Raw genomic sequence first — 25,055 nt, 5'->3', positions numbered from 1 at the left:
ATGAGAAGGGCTTGCCTACAACGCTTACAGCTTAGAAACTTTGACTTTTTTTTCTAAATATACAATACAAGAAAATGAAGCTTGCGTTTACAGTACGCATGTTATAAATGTTCTTCATCTTTTGCAGGTGCAGCTAACACTCTACACCTACCTAGCAACAGAGTTCATCAGCACCGTCACCATCTACAACACCATCCGCAGAGTGGGCACTGTACTTCAGGTCATGCACACACTGAAATACTACTACTGGGTTGTGAACCCACAGGACCGTAGCGGAGTTGTGCCCAAAGGCCTCGGTGAGTATGCATAAAAAGAAATGCTCAAACTATCCTGCAATGTGAGGCAGTTTTGTTCCAACACTCTTGCTGGTGTTTACTTCCCTCTTTTATCATTTCTTTAAAATTTATGTACAGAAAATCCATCTAAAGCGAAATATTACAAACCTAGAAAAATGATGAACACAAATAAACACTCTGTAACAAACACTCTTCCTGAACTTTAAATCTAATGCAGAACTTTGCTTTTGAAAGAAAGGACAGTCTACAAGGTTGTCTCGTGTCATCTTAATAAATAGTGCTGAGATGATCATTTATGAGTTGATTTTCATCAGCCATCTTTTTGTGTGTCGGGTTTCAGATGGTCCAAGGCCAAACGACAGGGAGCTCTTTCCTTTGCGAGCCTTTCTGTTGTTGTTTGTCAAGCAGCTCATCATGAAGGTGAGTTCATGAAGCCAAAGCAAGACACCCTCCCTTCTCCCCAAACACCACAGTAAGCTAACTGAGTCACTTCAGAAAGTGCTGAGTTTGATTGCAGAAAAAGTGTGTTTCCTTCACTGGTATTTTAAAAATGTGGGATTGCTCACAGATGGCAACAAAGTCACTGTACATATGCACAAGCATTAAGAGTAGAGTTAAGTCATTAGAAACAGATATGTTGTGCAGTTGCAATTTTTTTTAATGAGGGGGAACTCGATCTGGGAAGTACAGATTGTGGGGAAAAAAAAAAGTTTACTTTCTGTTCTCTGGTGTATTTGGACTCAGCATGTTATTTATGCAAAACCCAATAATCAAACTAATAAATAAATCATATGTTCCAGGATCATGGAGTGAAGGATGATGAACTACAGAGTATCCTCAACTACCTCCTTACCATGCACGAGGTACGTGTGCGCACGTGTTCGGTTGTTCTTGCAGCACTGGCCACCAGAGGGCAGCACAAGCCTGCTGTGCTCTATTTTCTGTCCTCCCACCATCTGATACCCGGAGCAAGAGCCGGTCTTGTTTCTGAAGGCAGCATCACTGTTTCTTGTTATTGTGTCTGCCAGTCAGAGGTCCTGACAGAAGTGGTTTTGTTTACTGTTGGTGCGATGCATAAAAACTGAATCAGTCAGATCAGTCAGAGAGGCAGTGAACCGTGTAAGAATAGAGGCTGATTACAACATTGCCTGGAAATGCCTCTGACATGTTACAGCTCCTCTTTTTTACAAAGCAGCACATATTGTGATGCTACAGTTTAAATGCTCCTGATGTATTCCATTGTTTTTACATATCTTTTCACAACATTTCCCTCCCCTATTATGATTGCTCCTTCCCCTTAATATAAACTTAGTAATACAGTATTGAATAATTCACTTATATTTACACTTTCTCTTGTATTGACGTCCTTACAAAAAATAAAATCCTTTTATTTTGAGTTATCGTCTTAAAAACCCATCAGATTATCCTCAGTAGATCCAGTTTTTTTTAAAGCTCTGCTTTAACATTGAAGCACATGTGGCTTTTATCCTTTGTCCCTCAGGATGATAATCTCATGGACGTCCTCCAGTTGTTGGTCGCTCTGATGTCGGAACATCCTGGATCAATGGTCCAGGCCTTCGACCAGCGCAACGGGATTCGGTAATGATCTCTGTTTCTCAAATTATTTGCAGATGTACTCAGAGTTTTCTTAAGAATGTTTTAGGTTGAAATAATAAAAGTAGGTGCCAGTTGTATTAATTTCATTTGTAAATGTATTTAAATGCAACACTTTATTAATGATCTTTTTGTGTGTGTTGGGGGGGATAATGTATGTATTTTTTTATTGTTTGTCCTAATCCTTAATGAAGAGCTACAAGTATATACTTAATAAATGATTATTTGAAATGCTTTGACTAAATGTTGAATTAGATTTATGTTTCTCTTTTCGCAGCGTGATCTACAAACTTTTGGCCTCAAAATGTGAACCAATTCGAGTGCAGGCGCTCAAAGTGATGGGCTACTTCCTGAAACACATGACACCAAAGTAAGCAGTCATTACAACGAGGACTGGGTCCATAACCAGAGTATTGAACTGTTGTTTGGGAAATGTAATAGAATTGAGTCTGTATTATAAATGTAGAATTACACATTGAAACACAGACTAATGATGCAGCAATAGTCAAAAGGAAAGGGAGTTAATTTTTGAAAGTCTGAAATTCCTCTGACTTTACATTTATTCTTCCAGAAGCCTAATGTATTTTTTTTTAATGTTGCTGTTGTCATAATTAAAGGCCAAAGTTGGAAATGTTTTTTTTCAGCAACACAATAACGAGGAAATATTGTACTTGTTTATAACTGAGCTGTCTTCTTGTCTGAATAGTAATCATGTAAATTGAGCTTGATGTCATTAAGAAAACTTTTCACCTAAACGACCTGTTGAAGTGTTTGTAGCTTACAGAGGAATAGAAGAGAACGCTCTCACATTTGCATCCAAGTCCAGTCCACATTTTAGCCGAGCTACAATGCTAAAAGGGGAGTGTAGCCGTAATCGAAGATGAAAGCATTGAAGGTTTTTCTTTGAAGAACTCTTCTTACTTAGTCAGCAGGGATTCTCTTTTTCATTTCCTCCAAGCCAAAAGACGGCTGGAGTTCAGCTGATTTATGCTGTTACAGATTCCCACTGCTTCAACAACTTGAACAATCAGAAAGTCCCGATCTCTGCTTTAAAAGTTATGCTCTTCAAGGAGTTTTCAAATAGAAATTCAAATAGTGGCGTTTCGATGAAGTCCCCGTCAGTGCATTGACATCGAGACTGATTAGTAAATCATATCGTGTGACAGTGCTGAAGAACTTTTTCCTGACTACGAGGTGGTTTGACAAATACGTGTCTTTCTTTACTGGCTGACATTTGATCTATTGCTGCCCTGATCAGGAGAAAAGCTGAAGTCATGCTGAGTCATGGCCTCTTCTCGCTGCTCAATGAACGCCTGATGCTCAACTCCAACCAATTCACCATGACAACCTACAACGTGCTCTTTGAGGTCAGTCCAGTGTATATGTACACACTCTAATAGAAAACATCGACATTGTAATAACCTCTTTGTTTCACTGCAAGACGCTCTTTAATTCATTTTACATTTGATGTTTTTTGTTTTTAAACAGCGGTTCAAATCACAGTCAATCAATGGATATTCTCCTCTTTTTACAAACATGGTTTCCCCTCTCATTTACTGTAGTTTTTTTCCTCAGTTTTATTTAACATGTAAATAATAGAACTATGTTGATTGTGAAAGATAGTGAAAACATATACGCAGCCTTGTGTATTCCACACAGCAGAGTGTTTCTCTCTTATTGTTCGGGCCGAAGTGGATATTTATGACTTGAATCCCCCCCCCCCTTTCTCTCCCCCGGTAGATTCTCACAGAGCAGATCTGCACTCAAGTGATCCATAAACAGCATCCGGACCCCGACTCCACTGTGAAGATTCTCAACCCACGTAAGTGCCTCCTCTGTGCCACTCTACTCCCCTAAATCATCTCCTACAGCGCTCCCTCTACATACCTACTGCTTCTCGCTGCAGCCGAGGATATTTCCCCCATGGAGCCGTGTGAATCGCTGTGTACAGTCAAACAAATGAATGACATCAATTCTGCAGCCAGAGGGTATTCTCAACCCAAAGTCAGAAGTGAACCTAACACGACGATGGTGCGAATACTTTGTGTGATGAATGAAAACACATCTGCTCCTTTTATTGGAAGTCGTTATTATCGTTATCAGAATGAATTTGCATAAAAAGGCTTTACAATTATTTCAGTATGTTTTTTTATATATTATATATTATATTTTATATAATTAATTTTTAATTTAACACGTTTTATTTAGTATTCAGTTTTATTGATTTTTTAATGCATTTTAAGGTTTCTACAATTAGAAGTACATCTCTGATGTTGATGTTGTGATATTTATTACAAATTTTTATTGAATTTGCAGCTAATCATGGTTAATAAAATTCATTCTTTTTATTATATTTTTACACAAAAAAATCCTTGCTTTAGATTTTTTGATGACGTTAATATGGTAAAGATAAAAAACCCCTTTTTTTATTCGTAAATGAAAGAATAAACATTTAATGCAGATTTACTTTTGTGCACTGTTTTACTACTTGCACATATTTAAATGATTATTCAGGGCTTTTTTTTCCATAAAGTGCGTCATCACATGTAGGGAGTTCATTCTCATTTCTGTATGCAGCAACACAACACACTCAAACTACAGTTTCAATGTTCCCATCTTATTTTATTTCACTTCCAATTTAAAGTCGGCTCACAAACTCTTTTGGTGTTTTGAAGCCTTCTAGTATTTATCTCAGCTATCAAAGGAGCAACCTCCTCTGTGTTATAATGCTGCTTCCACACTTACATTCACCTTGTGCACACCCCCGCAAAACATCTTTAATCAGTTTGAAATCAGAGCACTTGGAATAATCACAACCAAGGTTTACTTCCAACCAGCCTTAATCTGACAAGGCCCTGCTGTAGTCACACTTTGATTATCTTAAGCCTTTATTGTGTTAAAAACTCTCCGACCCAACCATCCTAGACAGTCGGTATATATCACAGAAACCCTGTACGGCTTTTTTTTTTCAACATGTGAGCGCATACTATGGAAAGTGGAGCGCTGGTCTGTTTCTCCTTTGCCGTGCATTCTCTTGATTTAATCTGTGACAAACTCCCAAAATGGCCCCCTGATTGCAGTCTTTAGTAACGTCAGAGCCAATCAAACAAACCGAGGAAGTACCGTTTCCCTCAAATTAACTCAAGGGAAAGAAAACCAAGAGCAAATGGAAAAAAGAAAGGGATACGCCATCCCCTCCGTCCTCATTCCCGGTACATGCTGGGGTAATTTTCTGGCGGTAAAGGTTCAGCGACTCATAATTTGAGTGACTAAGGCGTAGAAACAACACAACCGTCTGCCGGGGCAAGGGGGCATCGGTTAGCGCCAAGGTCTGCAAAGACAAGTGAAATCCAAGCCCCGGCGTCTCTCGACTCAGAGCAAATGAACACTGACACTGTCTAGATAATTCATCTAAACAGTCATTCTCTTCGGTTTAGCCGAAGCCAAGCCTTCCAGAAAGGGCCCGCGTCTCTGCATCTCCCGTTTGAAACAATACCAAAACCATTACGGTGAAAAGATAAAGATCAATGGCCTGGTCGTTTTTTATTCTCCTCCGCTCTGCTTTTCTTACCACAGGCACAGATTTCCAGGTGCACTAAGCTGGAAGTTCATACAGTTTTTGACACGATGATTTGCACATGTTGATACCAATGTATGACTTGGTCGTTGATTTGTTCAGTGCCTCCCTCTGTGCTACAGAACTGGTTGCATTTCTAAGCTTGATTAAACGTTTCCAGATTCAACTTTTTTTTTTTTTTTGTAATCCTTAAAAATTCAGTTTAATGCCGTAAAATGAGTGAAACAGACTTTTTGAACAGAAAAAGCGTAATGGTAATTTCGGCACTTTTCTAGATTAATTTCTGCAGACCTATAAACACCGTCTTCATACTTGTGTTTGCATTTCTAGAAATTCTGAAGGTTATAGCTGCTCTGCTGAAGAACTCGCCCCCATCTGCCGAAAGCATGGAGGTGCGCAGGGTCTTCCTGTCAGACATGATCAAACTGTTTAATAACAGCCGAGAGAACCGCAGGTAAGAATTCCAACCATTTCACCGAAGAAAGGAAAAAAAAAAAGAACTGGTCTGCACAGTGTATTTACATGCCTGTGGGATTCACATTCAGATCTTCATAAATGTATTCTATTCCGTCTCAGGAGCCTGCTGCAGTGCTCGGTGTGGCAGGAGTGGATGCTCTCTCTGTGCTTCATCAATCCGAGAAACAGCGAGGAGCAGAAAATCACGGAGATGGTGTACGCCATCTTCCGCATCCTGCTCTATCACGCCATCAAATACGAGTGGGGCGGCTGGCGCGTCTGGGTGGACACCCTGTCCATCACCCACTCCAAGGTCAGAGCGCTCATTATAAGCATGCATGCCCTCCACACATGCGCGCGCACACACACACACACACACACACACACACACATGATGAAAACAGATTTGTTTATCTCTCTCTATGGATCTTCTATCTCCTCATCTGTTTAATTTTTTACTTCTCTTATTTTACTTCCCCTGTTCTCTTTCTTTGACCTCACACACTCCTTATATCTCTATAGTAAACACCAGAACACATACACACACACTCCAGTTTTCTACTCCACTGTTAACCACATGACTCTAGTCATAACCCTTCTTAGTTTGAATCCTGATCCCCAAATATTCAGTCAGAATCATCAGCTTTGTTGCTCACATGTTTAGTTTAATGCAATTCGTAAAATGAGAAATTACAGAGCCTTATCGCCGCAGTGTAGGGTAGCCCAGTAATTGAACCTTGCGTCTCTGTGCCCATCTGATGAAGCTCTGGGGGCCGCGCAGGGGTTATAATTGAAAAGCTAGTTGGGCTATAAACCAATTGGAATGATCCCAACAGCCACTCCACTCTTTATTTACATTGAGGGTCTCTTTCCTTTACGTCGCACAGATAAAAATAAATCTCGCTTCTTATTTCCACAAGCTGAATTTAAAATGCTACTTGAGAAATTCATTGTTGATATCACATTTCGCTACTCTGCTCTAAAGCAGTGAAGTAATTGAGGTTGGTGTCAGATTGTGGTCCCGCTTTTTGTTTTTTTCCTCTTTAAAAGCCTGGCAGATTAAAGGTTGAGTTAGAAGAAGTGATAGGAGACTCTTCACTGTAGCAGGCCTGCTGTGACTGATGGTGTCCAGTAGGGGGCACAGACAGACTGCCGTTGAGAATAAGTCCTACCAAAGGAGCATTTAGCTGGATGGCTTGTGTGTGTGTGTGTGTGTGTGTGTGTGTGTGTTTAGGTGTGTGTGTGTGTGTGTTGTATGTTGTATGCTTGATTCCCTGTCTCTCCACACCTCTGAACAACGCAGAAGTAACCTGCAGGGAAAAATCAAACACATGAACGTTTACATTGGCATTCGAGGGCAGTATTTGATGTCAAACTAGAACAAAGATAAGAGGATATTCAGATCAAATGCAACACGTACTGTATGTATTCAACAGAAACCATACGTGCAAATGTCTTTTTGGTTATGAAATCACGGCTTAAATATTCCTAAAAAACACCTGGTTAGTATCTATCAGTTATTATATATAGCTGTTCTTTGAACAAATTGATGTTTAGTAAACATTAGACTGTAATTTAATGTTAGTAACAAAAACTATATAAACTTCTAGCTGTTCCTACCTCATTTTAACGTTTTCCATTTCATTTCACCTAAAGCCTTCCACTTGTCTCATCTTTTCACGAAGCTGTTTTCTTGGAGCGTCTCACCTTGCAACATGGCAAAGCACAGAAATCGTTTATTGTTCTTTTTCCACAGCCGCTTGTAGAGGTTCCGTTTCATATGAACTCAATGAATGCCGTTTCTTCTCGGCTCTAGCTGCAGTTCCCAGCATTCGTTTAACATCAGACTTACATACACAGTGTTTACGAATAAACTCATACACGCACATTTCCCGAACAGTGCAGGGAACCTACCTGTGAGGAGGATACTTGCCGCGGGAGCTAGCCACCGGGATTCATGCATCTGCTAGAAAAAGAAAAAAAAAAAGCTGAAGAAACTCAATTGCAATTTTATTGTCCCGTTTGATAGATTTCCTGCCACCTTTGTAGCACCAAAGCTGTTTGTCACTGTTGCTCTCTCCTCCCACTGCTGCAGGGCTGTGTGTGATTGGGTTGGTGTGTGGATTGTGTTGTGTGTTCCAAGGCACATTTTCTCTTTGCCCTCCTTTCTCTCTTGGGCTCCAGGAAAACCTTCTCTCCGAGCCCATTGAATATTCATCGGAACCGTGCGAGAACAATCAGAGAAACAAGGCCTCATAAATACAACCAGCCCTCTGGGAGCCGCTTGATAAGTGCATATATGCATTCACAAATACATATTTGCACACATCTCTTCGTGGACTTTTGATTCAGCTCGTGTATACCTCACTGTAGTTGTCAGTTTGTCAAACTAAGAGATAATAGGCCTAATGCTGAAGCTTTGTTTTTCCCTTATTGCTTTTAGCGACATTTCTCGTTAAGATTTGGTCAGTGCATGAAAGTCTCTGGACTTCATTTTTTTTATTAATAATTTTTTTTTGTATTTGTCACGACAGTTGAAAGATAATTACCTCATGGCAGCCATTAACAAAAGGACATGCAGTACACTATAAAAACAGTCACCAGTTTAAAAAGAACAAAATTTGTGCCGTACAATATGAGATTATGATTTCTGTTTGGAGTTCTCCTCCTTTGCATATTTATTGTAAATTAAATTTAGGATATTTAACCCCTTTTTCACTGACACCTGCTGCACATTTTTGCTGGAGCAACTATATTTCTTAGACTTGAAGTCGTTCAATATCTCCCTTTTTAGAGTGTGGCCTGTCTATAAACAGATTGACTTCATGGAACAAACAAGCTGTGCATTAGTTCAAAATGCTTTGCCACTCAATTTCCCGAAGAGCAAAGGACAGTGAGCTGGCTTCCTGGTCCCCCAGAGGCCCTTTTATATTTATTTCCCCATTTTGTTCTCTACTACTGGCACAAAATGGACTCGTAGTTTTCTGAGGCACTGAAAACCGACTACGATTTCAAGAACGTTTTTTTTAATTCACAATGCCTCTTAGTGTGTGTGTGTGTGTGTGTGTGTGTGTGCTTGTGTGTGTCCATGTTTATCCTTCTGTGTCAGTCATTCCAAAGTGAGTGTACTCCACGTGAGTCTCTGTGAATAGACAGATGTTCATGCAGGTGGGCACGCTGACACAACAGTGCCCCCTCCCCTTCTCTCAGCCTGCACCCACCCAAGGTGCCCCTCATCCATCTCAGCAAACAAACCAGTCTCAGAACAAGGAGAAGGTGTTTCCGTCCTTCAGTCTCCTGCCGTCAGAGAACTTTGTTATACATGTCGCGATGTTTAACCAAAGAGAAATGGAAGTTATCAGATCTCTGACAGAGTACCTTATACACATTACGAGCTGGTGATTTAACAATAATATTTCAAAAGGGAGAAGGGTTTGGAGGATGAAGTGTAGTTGTTGCTTATCATCTCCAACTGTAGAATAGTTTGTCCTTGCAGCTTTGAAGCTTTCGCCTTCATTGACACTAAACTTTGAGACAGATGAATTGATGTGAATAAATGAAGAGGATATAAGAGGAGGTAGAAACACATTCACTAGAACTCGTGTCAAGTTATTAAGTCTTTTAATAGTGTAAGTGTTAACATCTCAAAGTGAATTATTCCATAATCTCTTTGGTATTCCCATGAGTTTGTCTGAAACTATTTTAATCTACAGTAGCCTTCGAGCTTGTCTTCCTTTCCTGATGATATACATTACAGATAAAGGATGTTTACATATTACCGGATCAGATTGGCGACACAAAACTACCTAGAATAATGTTTTCACAAGGAGGGAAAAAAGGAAGATATCTGAACAAGACCTAAAACCCGCCAGCCCAGCAGTAGCAGATGACATTGATTTTGGAGGAGGAATTGCATTTAGCTAATCGGATTAGAGCCACATTGCCCTCCCCATTTCCCCTTTGTTTTGTGGTTGGTCCTTATCTATTTATCTAAATGGGGACTCCCAGACTCCTACTGTGGGGGTCTCATGCTGACCCTCACCTTCCAGTTTGTGGTTTACAGGCTCTGCTTGTTCAAGACTCATTATGCAGCCCATATTTTATGTAGGAATACCTCTTGAAAAGATTAATCCTGTCTTTTAAAAAAAAAAAAAGAGTGATGTCATTATTGATTGAAAGAAAGAGAATTTTCCTTTTTTGCTGTTGGGACTTAAAGTTCAGATACTGACAGTATTATCTTTATGTTTATGTTGGTATTTCACCTGCCACTCTTTTTGTATGATCTGCCCTCGTTGTGCTTCTTGCTAATACCATGTTGCCTGTCACATTAGAAAAACCCACCATGTTTTTGTACATTGCCATAACATTTTCCCGTACCCCACTGAGGCCCGGCCGAGGCGAGGAGTAGAATGAAATTAGATTAGATCAGTGCTGATGCCTGAGCCACCCAAGGCAGTTTCTATACATCGAAGCGAGGCTTAAACGTTCTTTTAAAAACCACAGAGACATATACTACCTCTGCCTAATGGTAACTGGATCTGTTGCAGAGCCCCATTTAAGGCCAGCATACATCATCTTAATGCACAGACTGCGTCCTGAATCTATGACGTTATGTTCTGCAACGCTCTCCCGCATGATTTCCATAGCAGGGCGCTCTGAATGCAGCCTTTTTAATTGCTAGAAATGCTAAATGTCAAATTAAGCTCCAACTAATGGGGTAGAAGGTCTTGCTGTGTGATCACTGGGAAAGAGGGAGGGAAGAGAGGAAGAGACAGACTACGGGCGCATTAAAAACAGGCTGTGCACTCAGAAAACAGCTATGGATTACCAATCACAGCTTCCCTCTACTGAAGATTAATGAGCACCCGTGTAGCAGGCTAATTTAGAACAATAACGCCTAATTAATTACAAATAATCAGCGTCTTTCTCTCCCTTTCCTTTCTTCCGCTCCCCATGACTCACTTTCTTTCTCTTCCTCCTTCGCTGTTTTTTTATTTTTTCTCTCCTTTTTCATCTCTGGCTCTCTCGTTTTCTGTGTTTCTCTCTGTGTTTCTCTCCTTCTGTCCAAATAGCCTTAGGTAAAGAAGCAGGAAAGTGGGTCTAGTTTCACCCACCCTACCACCACCGACAACCCATCTTTGACTTTCTGTCCTCCAAGCACAGTGATTAATGCAGGGTCTTAAATTAGGCGTGGGAGGATTTGCCAATGCCGGACACGCACTCAGCACAGCTAGCAGACACACACTAATAGTATCTGCTGCTAATCTATGACTGCTTACATGGATGGGCTCTTCCTCAAATGCCACAGCAGACCGTCGTCGTTATAGACGAGCAGTCTGGTCCCCTCTATCAGATGTAAGAAGACTGATGGAGGTTAACAGGCCGTGGGCTGCTGCACATAGGAGGAAGGAAAAGTTTTTAAATATACTGAAGTTAGCCCCAGATGGTCCCAGGGGTTTCTATTTAGTTAAAAGCTCAGCGGTAAAGAGCATTCAGGGAATATCTTTCTTTGACAAGTTGATGCTTTTCAGTGGAAAACGTATGTAAGGGCATTATGGACCATGCAGGGAGAGATAACTGAAAGGCTGAAAGGTACACCAGTGGATATCAGATGGACTCCTTGATCAAACATTTGAATGATTGATTCAACACAATTTGAATGCAGGGATATTTGTTTTGCAATGAGTAAGAAGAAGCCATTTTTAACATAAAGTCTGACTACTCAATTGTGCTAAGTTGTAACTTATATATTAATGATAACACTTGTTCTCAAAATTCAGATATTTAGAAAAAGATAAGATTTTGTACGGTCAAAAGTCATTGATATATATTTTTTAATGTTACTGAGTTTCCCCAGTGAGCACCAAAACAATAAATGAGGGATTTTAAAATTAAAATTTTATAGAAAATCAGGTTCAATTGACCTCGACCTCTTTTTAACCAGTTAAAAGGCAGCAACAACCCGCAACCTCCAAGCGATAAAAACAAGACAGACATGATGATTGTAGTGGAATTTCTCCCAAATTATTTTCCATTGGTTGTTAAAATCCCTTTTGTTCAGACATTTTTAACACGTTATTTGTATATAGAAAAATCTTAAATGCTGAGATTTATTGTTTCTGTGATGCTAACAAGCCCTTTTCAAACCTTACCCACAAGTATATCACTGTTTTCAAGCCTGTGTGATTTATTTATTTTAACAGCTGTTCTCCTGTGTTTCCAGGTCACCTTTGAGCAACATAAAGAGAACCTGTCCCGTATGTTCCATCAGTACCAGCGTCAGGAGTCCGCGGGCTCTTTGAGAACCATTTCTGGTGTTAGCCAGAGCTTGGAGACCGCTGACTGTGAAAACGGGCCGCCTGCAGAGGAGACTCCTCCTTCTACTGTCATTGAGCTCACAGTGGACGAGACTTCCCAGAAGTCCCCTGACTTAGCATCTGGTTCCACCATCACGTCCAGCCCACAAGATGTTGAAAATAAACGGGGACAGGCGTCCATCACCGTGTCCAACATCCTTGCCAGGGCTGAAGAGGAGTCTTCCATGGATAGCTCTGGCATTGAGAAGAAGACTGAGGTCTCTGGGACACAGATGAATATTCAAGATGAACAGAGGGAAGAAACCAACCAGGAGGAATCGGTGACTGAGGCTTCAACAGATGACCACACGGAAACGCTCCTGACAGCAGGTGGCAACCAGGCCGAAACTGAAGATGTGAAGTCAACAGACGTGTCTGAGGAATCTGCAACATCATCTGAGAGAGTTGATGCTCAAACGCCTGCAACAAATAATGAAAAACCTGAGAATGAACCCAACAAGGGGGACTCCTCAACCCCCGTGAAGGAAGATGCTTTGAATGAAACAGATACAGAGGAACCAGTGATTTCAGAACAAGAAGATAACAGCCACCAAACACCCTCTGAGACTGCACCCTGTGAAGAGAACAGTGTGCAGGTTGGAGACTCCATCCTTCCAGAAGACCAGCTTGAAGTGTCATCTGTCAGTAACCAAGCTAGCGATGATAGCCAAGAGGAGTCTTCTTATGCTTCTGCTGCAGCTGGAGAGGAAGTGGAGGCAGGAAAGAAGGAGGAGGAAGACCGTGAAGATGATGAAGGGAACAGAGAGGATAAGGATGTACAGGAGACAACGGAGGAAGAAAAAGGTGAAAAAGAAAAGGTTAGAATTCAAGAAGTAATTGAAGGAGGTGAAAGTGAAGAAAAGCAGGTGTCTCCTTCAGCTGAAACACCTGATCAAAGTGTGACCGAGCCAGTAGATGAAGAAGTTAGAGATGAAGAGTCTTCCACAAATGAATTGGCAGAGCCACAGCCGTCAGATACCACACTGCCCTCTGCAGCAATGGAGGTTACACCAGTGTCAGACTCCACCTCGCCTAGCCAGCCTTCAGGAGCCACAGAAACCAATGAAGAAGAAACCCATTCCAGTTCGACAGACGGCAGCAATGCCGCCTCCAGCTCCAGCACCCAGAGGAGTTCAGACTTGGTCAACAAGACCAAAGAGATCAAAATTGCCAGACTTGACGTATCAAACGTGGCCTTAGACACAGAGAGACTTGAATTGAAGGAGACCGCTACAACAGTTAGTGTCTTTGTTTTCTTCTTTTGTTTATAGCTTGTTCAGACTTTTTCTTAATTTTGTTGTTTGTAATGAATTATTTTTAAGCCATTATCCTTTATTCATTTCCCTTAAGGAGACGAGCCAAGGCCAGTCGGCAGCAGCGGGAGGCTCTTCAGGCCCTCAGAGAGAGAGCAGCACTTCAGCGCCTCGATCCACCATGTTTCGTATCCCAGAGTTCCGCTGGTCCCACATGCACCAACGCCTCCTGACTGACCTGCTCTTCTCCATCGAAACCGACGTCCAGATGTGGAGGAGGTGGGTCAACAATGCGCTGACTCTACGACTTCACCAACCCTTTAGCGAACAATCGTTTTGTTAATTGATTAATGGAAAAGAGATTGATTGGCGTTTCATTCCTCCGAGGAACACACAGGACATTTAATCTCTTAACCGAGTAATACATGTGTCAGAATCAGTTCTTTGTTTTGCAAATGGGAAATTAAACAGTGTTCCTGATTATTACGCTTATATTTTCTGTGTGCAGAGGCAAAACCTAATGATAGAACCTTATGAGAGCACACTTTAAAATTAGGATCTTTTTTTTTTACTGATTTTAAATAAAAAAAATGTATTGCTCATAAATTATAGTACTGTACTGCAGATAAAATAAAACTCAAGTCCTTCAGGATGTTTTAAAATTCAGGCCCCACATAGGACACTTGATTAGGGGCACAATAAAGAACAGTTTATTTTTTTCCAAAGGCACGTTTATTTATAGAGCACCATTCCTACATAAAACAATTCACACCGCTTTTACGAGTTAAAAGACAAACATTTAGCATATTGAGACACAGAGAGAAAATATGACATCCAACATCCACACAAGATCCAACTAAAGAGACATTTGAAATAAAGCAGAGGTAAGACATTAAAATACTAAATAAATGAAAATATTAATATGTTCGGGCATGTGGGCTATTTTGATCCTAGAATATTAGCATGTAGTGGCACAGAAATAATTCGTGAAGCTGATCAAATTTATTTTGAGCACCAAGACATGCTTTCACTTTAAATAGTTTGAATTGTCACTGTCCTATTTTAAAGAGGTTATTATTATTTTTTTTTTGTCTTCCTCTCAGCCACTCCACAAAGACGATCTTGGACTTTGTGAACAGCAGTGAGAATGTGGTGTTTGTCCACAACAGCATACATCTCATCTCCCAGGTGGTGGACAACCTCATCATGGCTTGCGGAGGCATCTTACCTCTTCTCTCCGCTGCCACCTCCTCCTCTGTGAGTGTCCTCGTGTGTCTACATCTAGTCGGATGGCTCCAATCGAAGGAAGTTATTCATCCACATTGACCTTTCCCAATCACATTAGCCTGCAGTTAGCTGCTGCATAACAATGTTAGCTTGTTGTTGCGTTGTCTGGGTTTAGTGATTGAGGCTTTCTTATGCGAGTCTTTGCCTCTCTAAGAAACTGACTGATGTCCACTTTTATTATCTTTCAATGTCAGTCAGATGTTCTGTAACCAAATGTTGTTGTTGTGTAATTAGCCATTTCAGGTGGTAAAATTCTTATTTTAAATGACCAGGTGTCTAAGTCAGAATAGCATTAACATTACCCTTCATCCAAATGATCATTCTTTTATTCCATTTAATCTAAATTGAAGATATATTTTCAATGAATTCATCAAAATAACATTAGTAGTAGTTTCACTTCGTTGATTACTTGTCACGTTATTTCTCTCTAACTTTCCCTCTTCTCTGCTCCCAGCATGAACTGGAGAACATTGAGCCATCCCAGGGCTTGTCAATTGAAGCCTCCATCACCTTCTTGCAGCGCCTCATCAACCTGGTGGATGTTCTCATCTTCGCCAGCTCGCTTAACTTTACTGAGATAGAAGCAGAAAAAAACATGTCGTCAGGAGGCATCCTCCGGCAGTGCCTTCGCCTTGGTATGCACACTTGATTCCTTCCTTTTTGCCGGTTTAAAATTAAATAAATAAATAAAAAAGGTAAATGGGATTTCCTTACAAAGCTATTTTATTTAAACTCATTCATCCGTCCCTTATTTTCCCTTTTGTGTTATTTCTTGAAACCTGCATTTAGATAGATAAATACTTTATTGATCCTGAGGGAAATAGATTTGGACTATTTTAGCTGTCTCTCTGCTCATCTGTGACTCTTCTCTGAATTCCATCTTTTATCTCTTCCTTTTACCAAGTCCTCTGTCCTCCCCTGTTCATTGATCCAGCTCATATCAGCTCATGTTAGCCTCAGTCATGGCTCCCTGTAGTCTTTTTGACCCTCCCTCCTTCTCTCCTGCCCACTCCCTCTGCTTCTCCAGCCCGCCGCTCTCATTCCCTCACCTCCTTCACTCATGCTCGTATCAGCACCGTCTTATCTTGTTATTATAACCCCACTGCATGGCAACACTCTAAAATGGCTGCTATCATGATATAGTGAGCTCTGCATAATGGCCTTGGCTGTACCGAAGTGCACCGTAGCCTGAGGCCCTTTTCTCTCCCAGCCTTCTGTTCCAGGCTATTACCGTTTCCTCTGACAGCATCAAAAGCCTAGCCATGCTCCGGCTGAATAAAAGATACTGATTCTTACATTATTTATTTTATGTGGTGCACCTTTTCTGCAAACATAGATGAAGACTGCATACACACACTCAGCGAGGAAGTGCAGCAATTCTTTCTGCACCGATTTGAATAATTTCCTCATGCGAGGCTCCATACCAGTAACAATGCACACCCAGGTATCACGTTTAGCTTTTAAATACTCTTTTGCAGTGTATGTTAGTAACAAAAAGGCTTTCAAAATGCTAACTTGTTTCCCTAAAAGCACCCCCCCTCCCCTCCCTGGATATTATCCAACCACCTCTGCTGATGTTGGGCTTGTGCAGTAAAGTGATGCCACCACACTACAGGTCCCGTTTTAGAAAGCAGCCGTTATGAAATGAATATTTGATGAGGTATGTGCTCCCCATTGCTTCCACCTAATCTGATTTTCGAAGACTTTAACAAGGTTTTAGCATCTCCAGCCCTCCCTCCCCCCCTCTCGTTTTTATAAATGGTTGTATGAAAGAGTAGTCCTAATGGAAAAAGCGAGCCCATTTCCAGACGGAATAATTCCCTCTTTCGTAATCTAAATGGCTCAGAGTTCACATTTGTCAGTTGTCAGGGATACAGTGCGGGGGGGGGGGGGGGGGGGGGTTGTAAGGTGGGTCCCACAAAGAAGCTTTACATTAGATTACAAATGGTTTAGTGTGACAGTTTAAAACAATCCCAAAGTTGTCGGATGCAAGATATGTTGTCCCCCCCCCAATCTTGCTTGCCTACTCTGCGCGTGCAGATCCGGGCAGTGTCATATGTTATAGGACCTGCACACAGTGGGTGTGATTCAGGAGCACACCCTTGCACTGTGACCTTGAGGAGTAGAGGTGGAGCAGAGAAGAGTGAGCGGTGCTGCCAGTGCACTGACCTTGACATGGCCCCACTTTTTCTCCTTTTTCTTTCTTGTCTCTCTCAGCTCTCCTTGCAGTGTTGCCCTCAGACCAATGAGCTGAATTCTCACAGAAATGTTCTCTCTCCACCCAATGTTCTTTAGGTTCCCTTTCCTTTGAGAGACCTTGGCATAATGCTGCTCGGTGTTTAAATATAAAGACCTCTTTATTTTATACAAAATGAATGGATGTATCTCTCTCTGATCCTCAGTGTGTGCTATGGCTGTGAGGAACTGTCTGGAGTGTCAGCAAGCCCAGTTCAAGTATGGCAAAGAAGCCTCAGCCAGTAATGTGCTGGGAGCAGCCAAATCTGCATCTGCACAGGCAAGTATCACAAACCTCACCTTGTTTTATTCTTCTGTATTTTCTCCTGTTTACATGTTTAATCTCTCTCAAAAATGTCCCTACTTTAAACAGCTTTCTTAAAACAGGCTCACTTCCTTGCTCTTTTTTTTTGTTTTTTTGTTTTTTTTCCAACCACATCTTCCTTTGCCCTTGTCTTCTACTTCATTGTAAACCAGGGAGAGCTGTGTCCTTTGTCCTGCTTACCAACAACCAAGTGTTATTGCATTAGCTCACATCTTATTGTATTACCACACTGGCTGATATTTGTGACTTCAGACACGGCCTCTTGTCATTGGCCCTTGGATTTGATACAGTGTCTTCCAGTAAAGTCATGTTGTTCTTCCCTGAACCGGGTGTTAACACTCATTTATAATGCAGTGGCTCCATAGAAAAGCCATTATGTTAAGGACATGATCCCAGGAGGGATGGCTTCCCTAAGCTGTGAAATCTGACCCAGCTGCAGGACGTGCTCATAGATTAATAAACGTCCTTATCGGTGTAAAAATACACGTTGTTTGCATTTCAGTTGGACACTACACTAGATTTCTGCTGCTTATTGTTTCCCGTACATGCATGCAGAGTCCTGTGGATGCTGTGACAGGTGGAATGTCTCCAATCAGAGACCTGGACCGACTCCTTCAGGACATGGACATCAACCGGCTGAGGGCCGTCGTCTTCAGAGATATTGTAAATGAACACAGAAAACACCTTCATGTAACAAACAAGCATTGCACAACTCTTAGAGTGCTCATAGAACTACTTTGTTCTTACTGCTCTCTGAAGGACACAACTACAGAGATCGTTTAGTGTTTGTTGTTTGTTTCAGGAGGACAGTAAGCAGGCCCAGTTTCTGGCTCTCGCTGTTGTCTACTTCATCTCCGTTCTCATGGTGTCAAAGTACCGCGACATCCTGGAGCCACACAACGACAAGAAACACCCTCAAAGATCCCAGTCTTCGAGAAGCACAGGTACATACCAGCTCCCTAGAATATTAATCTGAAATATTTACATTTGTATCCAAGGTTTTTTTTTTATGGTTAAAAATGATGAAATTGTAACACGGAAAACATTTGTAAAACCTAACCAACCCAGACGCACAAAAAAACCTGAAAATCACAGAAGGTATGCACTTAATTATGAATGGATAAAGTATTCATCATAGAAGATCATACAAAGAAAATGTTGATATGACTCTCAGTAACAGCAGGAAATATTTATCTTAATGGACGTTAACAATGCAACATGTAAAACACTGGTTTCCAATATCTTCCTGCTTTGCCCTCTGAATAATAAGCTGTATATGGTGTAATTATAACCTTTTCATCTTAACCCAACCTCATCCTTTTTAAGTTTTTTTGTATCTTTATTTTTTTTAATACTTAAAGGTTTTCTCGACACAGCATTAAACCAAAGTGTGAGGAGAGAAATGCAAAGATTTAAGAAAGACTAAAGGCATGAACAGCATCTAGTGCAGCAGAATTCAAATGTGTTTGGTTAGTTATTCTATGGTAAACAAATATAGTACGTATAATATAAAGAAGCTTGTGAGTCATAGTTAATAAGGTGTGTCATTATTGCTCTCATTTCTTTCTGTCGTATTTCCTCTCAGATAGCGGCGCCATTTCTGGAGGTCTCGAAGTGGAGAACGGCGTCTCTCTCCGGCGGTATGATTCCGGCATCGGTGATGACCACACCTCAACCGCCGCTAGCGAGGCAGACCTTTCATCCTCCGGGGTGACTCACGGTCCTGACGCCATCTCTGAGGCCTTGTCCACACTTTCCTCTGAGGTCAGACCTTCTCAGCCCGCCGATGCAAAAGGCAAGAACGTGAAGGACATCCTGCGCAGCCTTGTGAGCTCTCAAGGCGATGATGTCATGGTGGACCCGGCTCTGCTGCCACCAGCATTCCTTGGAGTTGCTGGCGACGCGGCCAGAGATTTACCGCAGATCAGCTCATTTGATAGGTGAGGACTCGGGGTTAAACACAAGTTGATATATGGTATATGCAGGATTTTGTTCTTCTATTTATAGGACATCATATGTTTTTGTTCTGCTCGATTGTGGGGAAAAACCTGCGTTTAAATTTTTTTTTTTAAAAAGAGACCTTCCCGGGTCGACGCGACAGCACCATCACTTTCTCAAGAGCCCATATGGTGTTTATGCGCCTGTGATTCTCAAGCTTCATAGTTTTACAGTTTCATACATATTATCCCAAACATATCTGCAGGGAACTTTTGAAAGTTAAACCTTGAAGACATCTCAGCTTGGTATCCTTAGAGGAGGCCTTTGGTGGATCTTGAAAAACATTCTGTAACAAAACCCCCTTTGAACGGGGGGAATCTTAGCCTCCGACTCGTTCCCTCACACTCGGATAAAAACAATTTTTTTTTCATTTGGCTGTTGATGTATGCCCTCATCCCAAGAAAACTGCATTACAAAGAGCGTGTCTTGAGGAAAACAGGAGCCCTGTCTGGGAAGAAGAGACAGAAAAGACGTAGCTGGCAGGAAGCTGTTTCTTTTCACTTTGTCACTGATGTTTAACTACTTTCTTTTTCATGTCTCCTGCTGCTTGTCACTCACTGTCTAACATTAAAAGCGTTATCTCCCGATTTCTGACATAAAAGCTGCAGAATTTGCATTAACCCCGGAGGTGCAGGGGGTGAACAGTCGGGAGTTAGGCTTCAAAAGCAAACAGGATTCTGGAGCCACAGACGGGCCCAGGTGAGAGAGGATGGTCACCGGTCTGGTTTGCATTTAGAGCGCTGATTCTGAGACAGACGTTCAAACAACAGCAGAGGAAGAAGAGGGTGGGAGACGCTCAGAGGGAGAGAAAGAAAAGCGATGGGAGAATGGGTGGAAAGAAGTCTCCATGGGGGTGATGTCAAGTCAAAGTTCTCATGTACTGAAGAAAAATATTTCTCCCTTTTTTTTTTTTCTTTTCTGCCTCTCACAAACACACTCAGTGGGCCTGCCTGCCCCCAACTGTGGGAATTCCACGGCATCTCTGTGATCGCGTGTCTTTATCTGAGGAATGCTTTGTCAGGTCTCAGGGCGCTCCTCATATCAGGGGGATTAGACTGGCTCCTGTCCGCTGAGCACACTTGGTAGGAAGAGAGGACGTCAGGAGAGCTGGAGAACATAGACTAACAGCTCACTGCCGATGGGAGCCTCTTCATGCTGGGTATACAGACCCGGAGCATACGGCAAATGTCTTTCTTTGTAAAGACCAAATTCTTTTTTTCAGAGGAAATAAAAGCTGCTCGAAGTGTGTTCACACATAAAAGCGTCAAAATCACATTTTTCTTTTTGTATTATCAGTTCAAGCAAGAGCATGGCGAAATGAGTTTACTTACCATATTTTCTGAACGCTATCTGAATGCTCATGGGTTCCTAAAGAAGACGTTCATTGTCTAAAAGTAGGCTCCATATTTAAATAAAGGCCGACTAAATGAACTCTACTTCTCAGGGAATAAAGTGAGGTTTATGAATAAATATTCAAGTTCGATTTGTATTTCCTGCTGAGACAGGAACATGTCAGCTCATGGATGTGTTCAAGTGTGTGCAGTAAGACAACAACAATGACTTATCACACAATAGAAAACAGTATCAGACTTTGCATACACACACTGTACCTGTTGATTTGATGATTGAGTTTAACATCATCAGCCTTCTCTATTTTACATACATATTTAATATACAAGGACTACAAACTGGAGTGTCTGAAAGAGCAGCCATCATCGTACATGTTGAGCTAATCTCTTCTCAGAACATTATGCAATTTACTTTCTGTATATTTTCATTTGGAGAATAAAAAAACATTTTAATTTTGGAAGCCCAGTTTAAGTCCTGTGTAGCAAATCCAGATCCAGCTGTCATTTGTTTTTATCATTTTCTTGACAAGTTAAATATTTTTTAGGCTACTTAGTGAGACTCTTGATATTTTCAGAGTTTGTGCATACACATAGTTCTTCTTCTTCCAGATCCCCTCTGCTCCGCTGCAGACCTCTCTGTACGAGCTGAGAAATGGCTGTTATTCCTCTCGGTCAGATCAGCATCTTATCCAAATCATTCACCGGCTTTAATCCTTTATTTATTCTCTTATCTAACTTAACCACTCTTTATCAGCATGCTGTCTCCAGTCTTTACCCTCAACAATTCTACCTACCATGCATTTAGACATGTTTATTATCATGTTGTAGTGACTTCTACCACTGCTCAGCATCTCCCACTAACCAGTAAGTCTCCCAGTGACACCAGTACAAGCCAGAGTTGACATTCTACACTGACATCTCCTGCCAAAACATGGCAACTTGTCACTTACCCAGAGGGCTGAATTTACGAGACCAGTATATGAAAGAAGCTGTGATCTCCCAGATAAAAAAAAAAAACTGGGGGGCTTGTGGTCAGGGGGTGAAGTATCCCCTCTGATTTATTTGCCAGTTGGGACCTGCTGGATTTCTCCCATCCATTTCTCAGCCGTGCCCCTGTTATGACAGCCAGTCTGCAAATATTTGCTGACACTAACCAGAACTAAACAGTGTCATTGTACAAGCCGGTGATTTAGGCTGCATGGTTTCAGCAGAATGTGTGTGTGTTAGACTTTGGGATATACATGGTGCAGTTGTTTGCATTCCTGACAGCAGACTTCGACATGCATGTGCGAGTTGACGTACAGATGAGTTGTGTTGATGTTGAAGTGTTGTTAATGGGGCTGCTTAGGTAGAGGCTAAGCATGTCAGACACAAACACAACTTGGGAGAGTGAAGGCTGCTTCCCTCCCTCTTCTGATCCCAATGCGTAAACGTGAGCTCCTGTGGATGAAGTATTCATGAAGTGTGAATGCAAACGAGGAGACGGACGAGTTCACCTTCTGGTGATCCTGCTTCAACCTGCAAATCTGCTCATGTTGATGTTTTGTAAAAAAAGCAGGAATTAGTTTTTGTCGTACAGAGATAAATTATATCAGCTGTTAATACACTTTGTGTTTCTTCAATTTACCAAATAACTGAACTTTGATGAGACCATTAAAAGAGCCTCTTAAGAAGTTAGGTGGATGATCCGTCAATCATTAGTTGTGTAGCCCCAATTCATAAGAAGTGTTGTCTTTAGGTGAGTTACAATAGCGCGTATGAGATAAAGTATTTCTTCTTTTGTATTCCTTGCGTTCCTGTCGTCCGCACTTCCTCGCAGCTGAGGTGAAGAGCAGGCCGTGCTTGAATGAGGACGCCGGTGGTTGCGGGGGCGACACAGTCGGACGGTGGTGGCTTGGCGTCAGGTGGTACAACTTGATACAACATGACAAATCGATATTTGGGAGAAAGAGTTTAAAAACAGCTGATATCTTTGGGGAAAAAATAGTCATTTTCAAAAAGTTATAAAAGATGGGATACTTTTAGGTCATAGTGGGACATGACAGATTTTCAGCCCTGTTACCAGCTGGGAAACAAATCTCTGTGGAAGAATCAGACTACTAAACAACATAAAGCTTTTCAAAAGCTACTGCTTTCCTTCTTTTTTACTACGTTACCTAAAGAAATACTGTACATAGAAGCAAAAAAAAAGGAAGTTAAGACTTTAACTCGGGGAAAAAAAAAGATGTTAACTCATTGTACAGTATGTCTTACATTTTACGAGACAAACAACGTCTGACTTGACAAACCTTCACTGCCCCCTCCTTCATCTAATCATTGAGTTTTATTTTTAAACATCATGCATATAGTACAGCCGGCACAATGTCCTTTCTGCGCACACTTCCAAACGCACTTGAAAAGGAAAAGACATCCTTCTTTTCTCATACACTGAAGCCCTCAGGTCCAAGTTGCTCCACACTCATTAATCACCGATGTCATCAAGGTCATGCCCCTCCAAGACCAATCATCATAGTCCAATCAGAGCTTGAGAAACTTCAGACCCAGGAAATGATCTCGGTGCTGATTTGGAAGCAGTACCTTTATGGAAATGTGTCAGACGGTCAACGATTCACATTTATACTTTCAATGCACAGCGCTTGCATTAAACACGGCTGATGCAGGAGATCAAAGCTCTTCTGGGGGTGCAGACGCCCCTCCCTCCCTTAAGTCCAGGTCTGAGGTTATAACCCTCTTGAGAATGATATTTTTACATACACACACAAAGACTCTTCTGATTCTCCCTCAGTCAATCTCGTCACTTGTTTTACCTGAAATAGCTGAGATTACTGGAATCACTGTGTTTACTGCACGTATCTATTGTAGGTTAAAGCCTTTAAATAATTCAGTACACACAAAAAGACACACACACACACACACACTCAGCCCTGTATGTGAGTTGAGTGGGGCCGCTGACGGCTGATTAATCGACTGGGGCGGCCCACTCATGATAAGTGTGGCTAATGACCTGCTGAATAATTCACTGGACCTTTGCTGTGGAACAGATGGAAGGCCAAACACATACACAGACATGTTCACTGGCACACTGTGCGTTTTATTTGTACACTCGTATGCATATATTCAAATATTTATAGTCGCACACACTCCCTTCCTCCACACAGCAGGAGTCTCCTCATCTATCTCTCTCTCTCTCTCCCTCTCTCCTGCTGTTGACACTTTGGGTGCTTCACATCAGCACCGCCCTTGTTCTCAGATACCACCGTCCACAAACATCACTATCAGAACCCCAAACAAAAAAAAAAGTCACCAGAAACTTTTTATCTCCACCCTGCCTGGCTATCAATACTGATTACTTTCTGTTCTATCACAACTTCAGTTTTCTGTGTCACTCTGTCCACTCTCGTGTGTGTTTCCATTTTAAACACACCTGTCCGGCCTCTTGGCTCGTTGCGCGGCTCTGTCTTTTTTTATTTTTCTGAAATCAAAGACCCCTCGAAGCAAAGGTCAACGGTGAGAGGTTTAACATTCACAGTGACTTTTAATAGATGTGATCAGCTGCCTTAAATCAGCTGAGAGCAGCCTTTGATACTGCAGCCAGGTATCTGTCTGCACCACACAAATCCAGATCCAACTATCCTCTGGTGTTTGTGTGTGTTCCAAAAAGCTTGCATACACAACTGATTCATGCAGGACTGTGTTAGCTCTGTTGTCTGTGTTTTTTTTTTGTTTTTTTTTTCGTTCAGTGTCCGATCTTGTTCATCTTATGTATGCGTGCATATCTTGGTAATCCTGCCGAGGTTTGTGTTTCTGAGAGGTAGCAGTAGCCAGTGATTAGCCCCCGCTCCCCCCTGTGTCAGCACTGATAAGCAGGGCCAGGCTCTCTTTGATATGGCCAGTGGTCTGTCAGTGCCCAGGCTCTAACTGACAGCTTATCTGCATGCTGCACTCCTCCCATCTGCTGTTTCCCGGATGGACATTGAACTCCACTCAGTTGTACCACATCACCACTAGAAACACTTCCTGTTACTGTGCTGGATGGACATCTGAAGGAGCAGTTTTATCAATGCATGCACAGATAGCTGTGTTAAGAACTTCACAGTAGCTGTCAATGATGGCAGAGAACATGAACTAAACTTCAGCCTTTGTGCTGGGGCTTGATATAAAATACTAAATCACACAGAGTTGTATTCTGTATTGGCTTTAATCAGATTTTTTTAAAATCTAAATATTGAAAATAGGAACCTTTAAACATTTAGATAGACAAAGCTGCAGTTGGCTGCTTGTAATACATTCAATTGTTTTTTTTATTTAG

At 41.6% G+C, this 25,055-nt stretch overlaps 1 protein-coding gene and 1 long non-coding RNA gene across 10 annotated transcripts in view; one reads left to right on the top strand and one right to left on the bottom strand.

Annotated features, from left to right (window-relative positions):
- lrba (LPS-responsive vesicle trafficking, beach and anchor containing) overlaps positions 1-25,055 on the top strand; it is a 179,920-nt gene that overhangs the window by 38,942 nt on the left and 115,923 nt on the right. For 8 of the 9 annotated variants that reach the window (XM_079338044.1, XM_079338043.1, XM_079338042.1 and 5 more), the window contains exons 13-29: positions 128-296; positions 637-716; positions 1,097-1,159; positions 1,798-1,895; positions 2,188-2,280; positions 3,169-3,277; positions 3,651-3,732; positions 5,818-5,941; positions 6,064-6,256; positions 12,167-13,537; positions 13,650-13,831; positions 14,656-14,809; positions 15,294-15,474; positions 17,242-17,354; positions 17,955-18,062; positions 18,202-18,343; positions 18,985-19,339. In XM_079338044.1, the coding sequence (XP_079194170.1) occupies positions 128-296; positions 637-716; positions 1,097-1,159; positions 1,798-1,895; positions 2,188-2,280; positions 3,169-3,277; positions 3,651-3,732; positions 5,818-5,941; positions 6,064-6,256; positions 12,167-13,537; positions 13,650-13,831; positions 14,656-14,809; positions 15,294-15,474; positions 17,242-17,354; positions 17,955-18,062; positions 18,202-18,343; positions 18,985-19,339 (3,617 nt within the window). The remainder of the gene's footprint in view (positions 1-127; positions 297-636; positions 717-1,096; positions 1,160-1,797; positions 1,896-2,187; positions 2,281-3,168; positions 3,278-3,650; positions 3,733-5,817; positions 5,942-6,063; positions 6,257-12,166; positions 13,538-13,649; positions 13,832-14,655; positions 14,810-15,293; positions 15,475-17,241; positions 17,355-17,954; positions 18,063-18,201; positions 18,344-18,984; positions 19,340-25,055) is intronic. The other variant, XM_079338037.1, reaches the window with a different exon arrangement.
- Positions 6,264-8,294, bottom strand: LOC306820250. The gene is made up of 3 exons (XR_013778656.1): positions 7,858-8,294; positions 7,564-7,650; positions 6,264-7,253 (listed from the first exon to the last, which is right to left on the bottom strand). It is a non-coding gene; the product is annotated as an uncharacterized lncRNA (long non-coding RNA).

This window comes from Symphodus melops, assembly GCF_947650265.1.
Source record: "Symphodus melops genome assembly, chromosome: 2".
Lineage (NCBI taxonomy): Eukaryota > Metazoa > Chordata > Actinopteri > Labriformes > Labridae > Symphodus > Symphodus melops.
The sequence above is the reverse complement of the archived record's forward strand: the minus strand, read 5'-3'. Positions and strand labels throughout refer to the sequence as shown.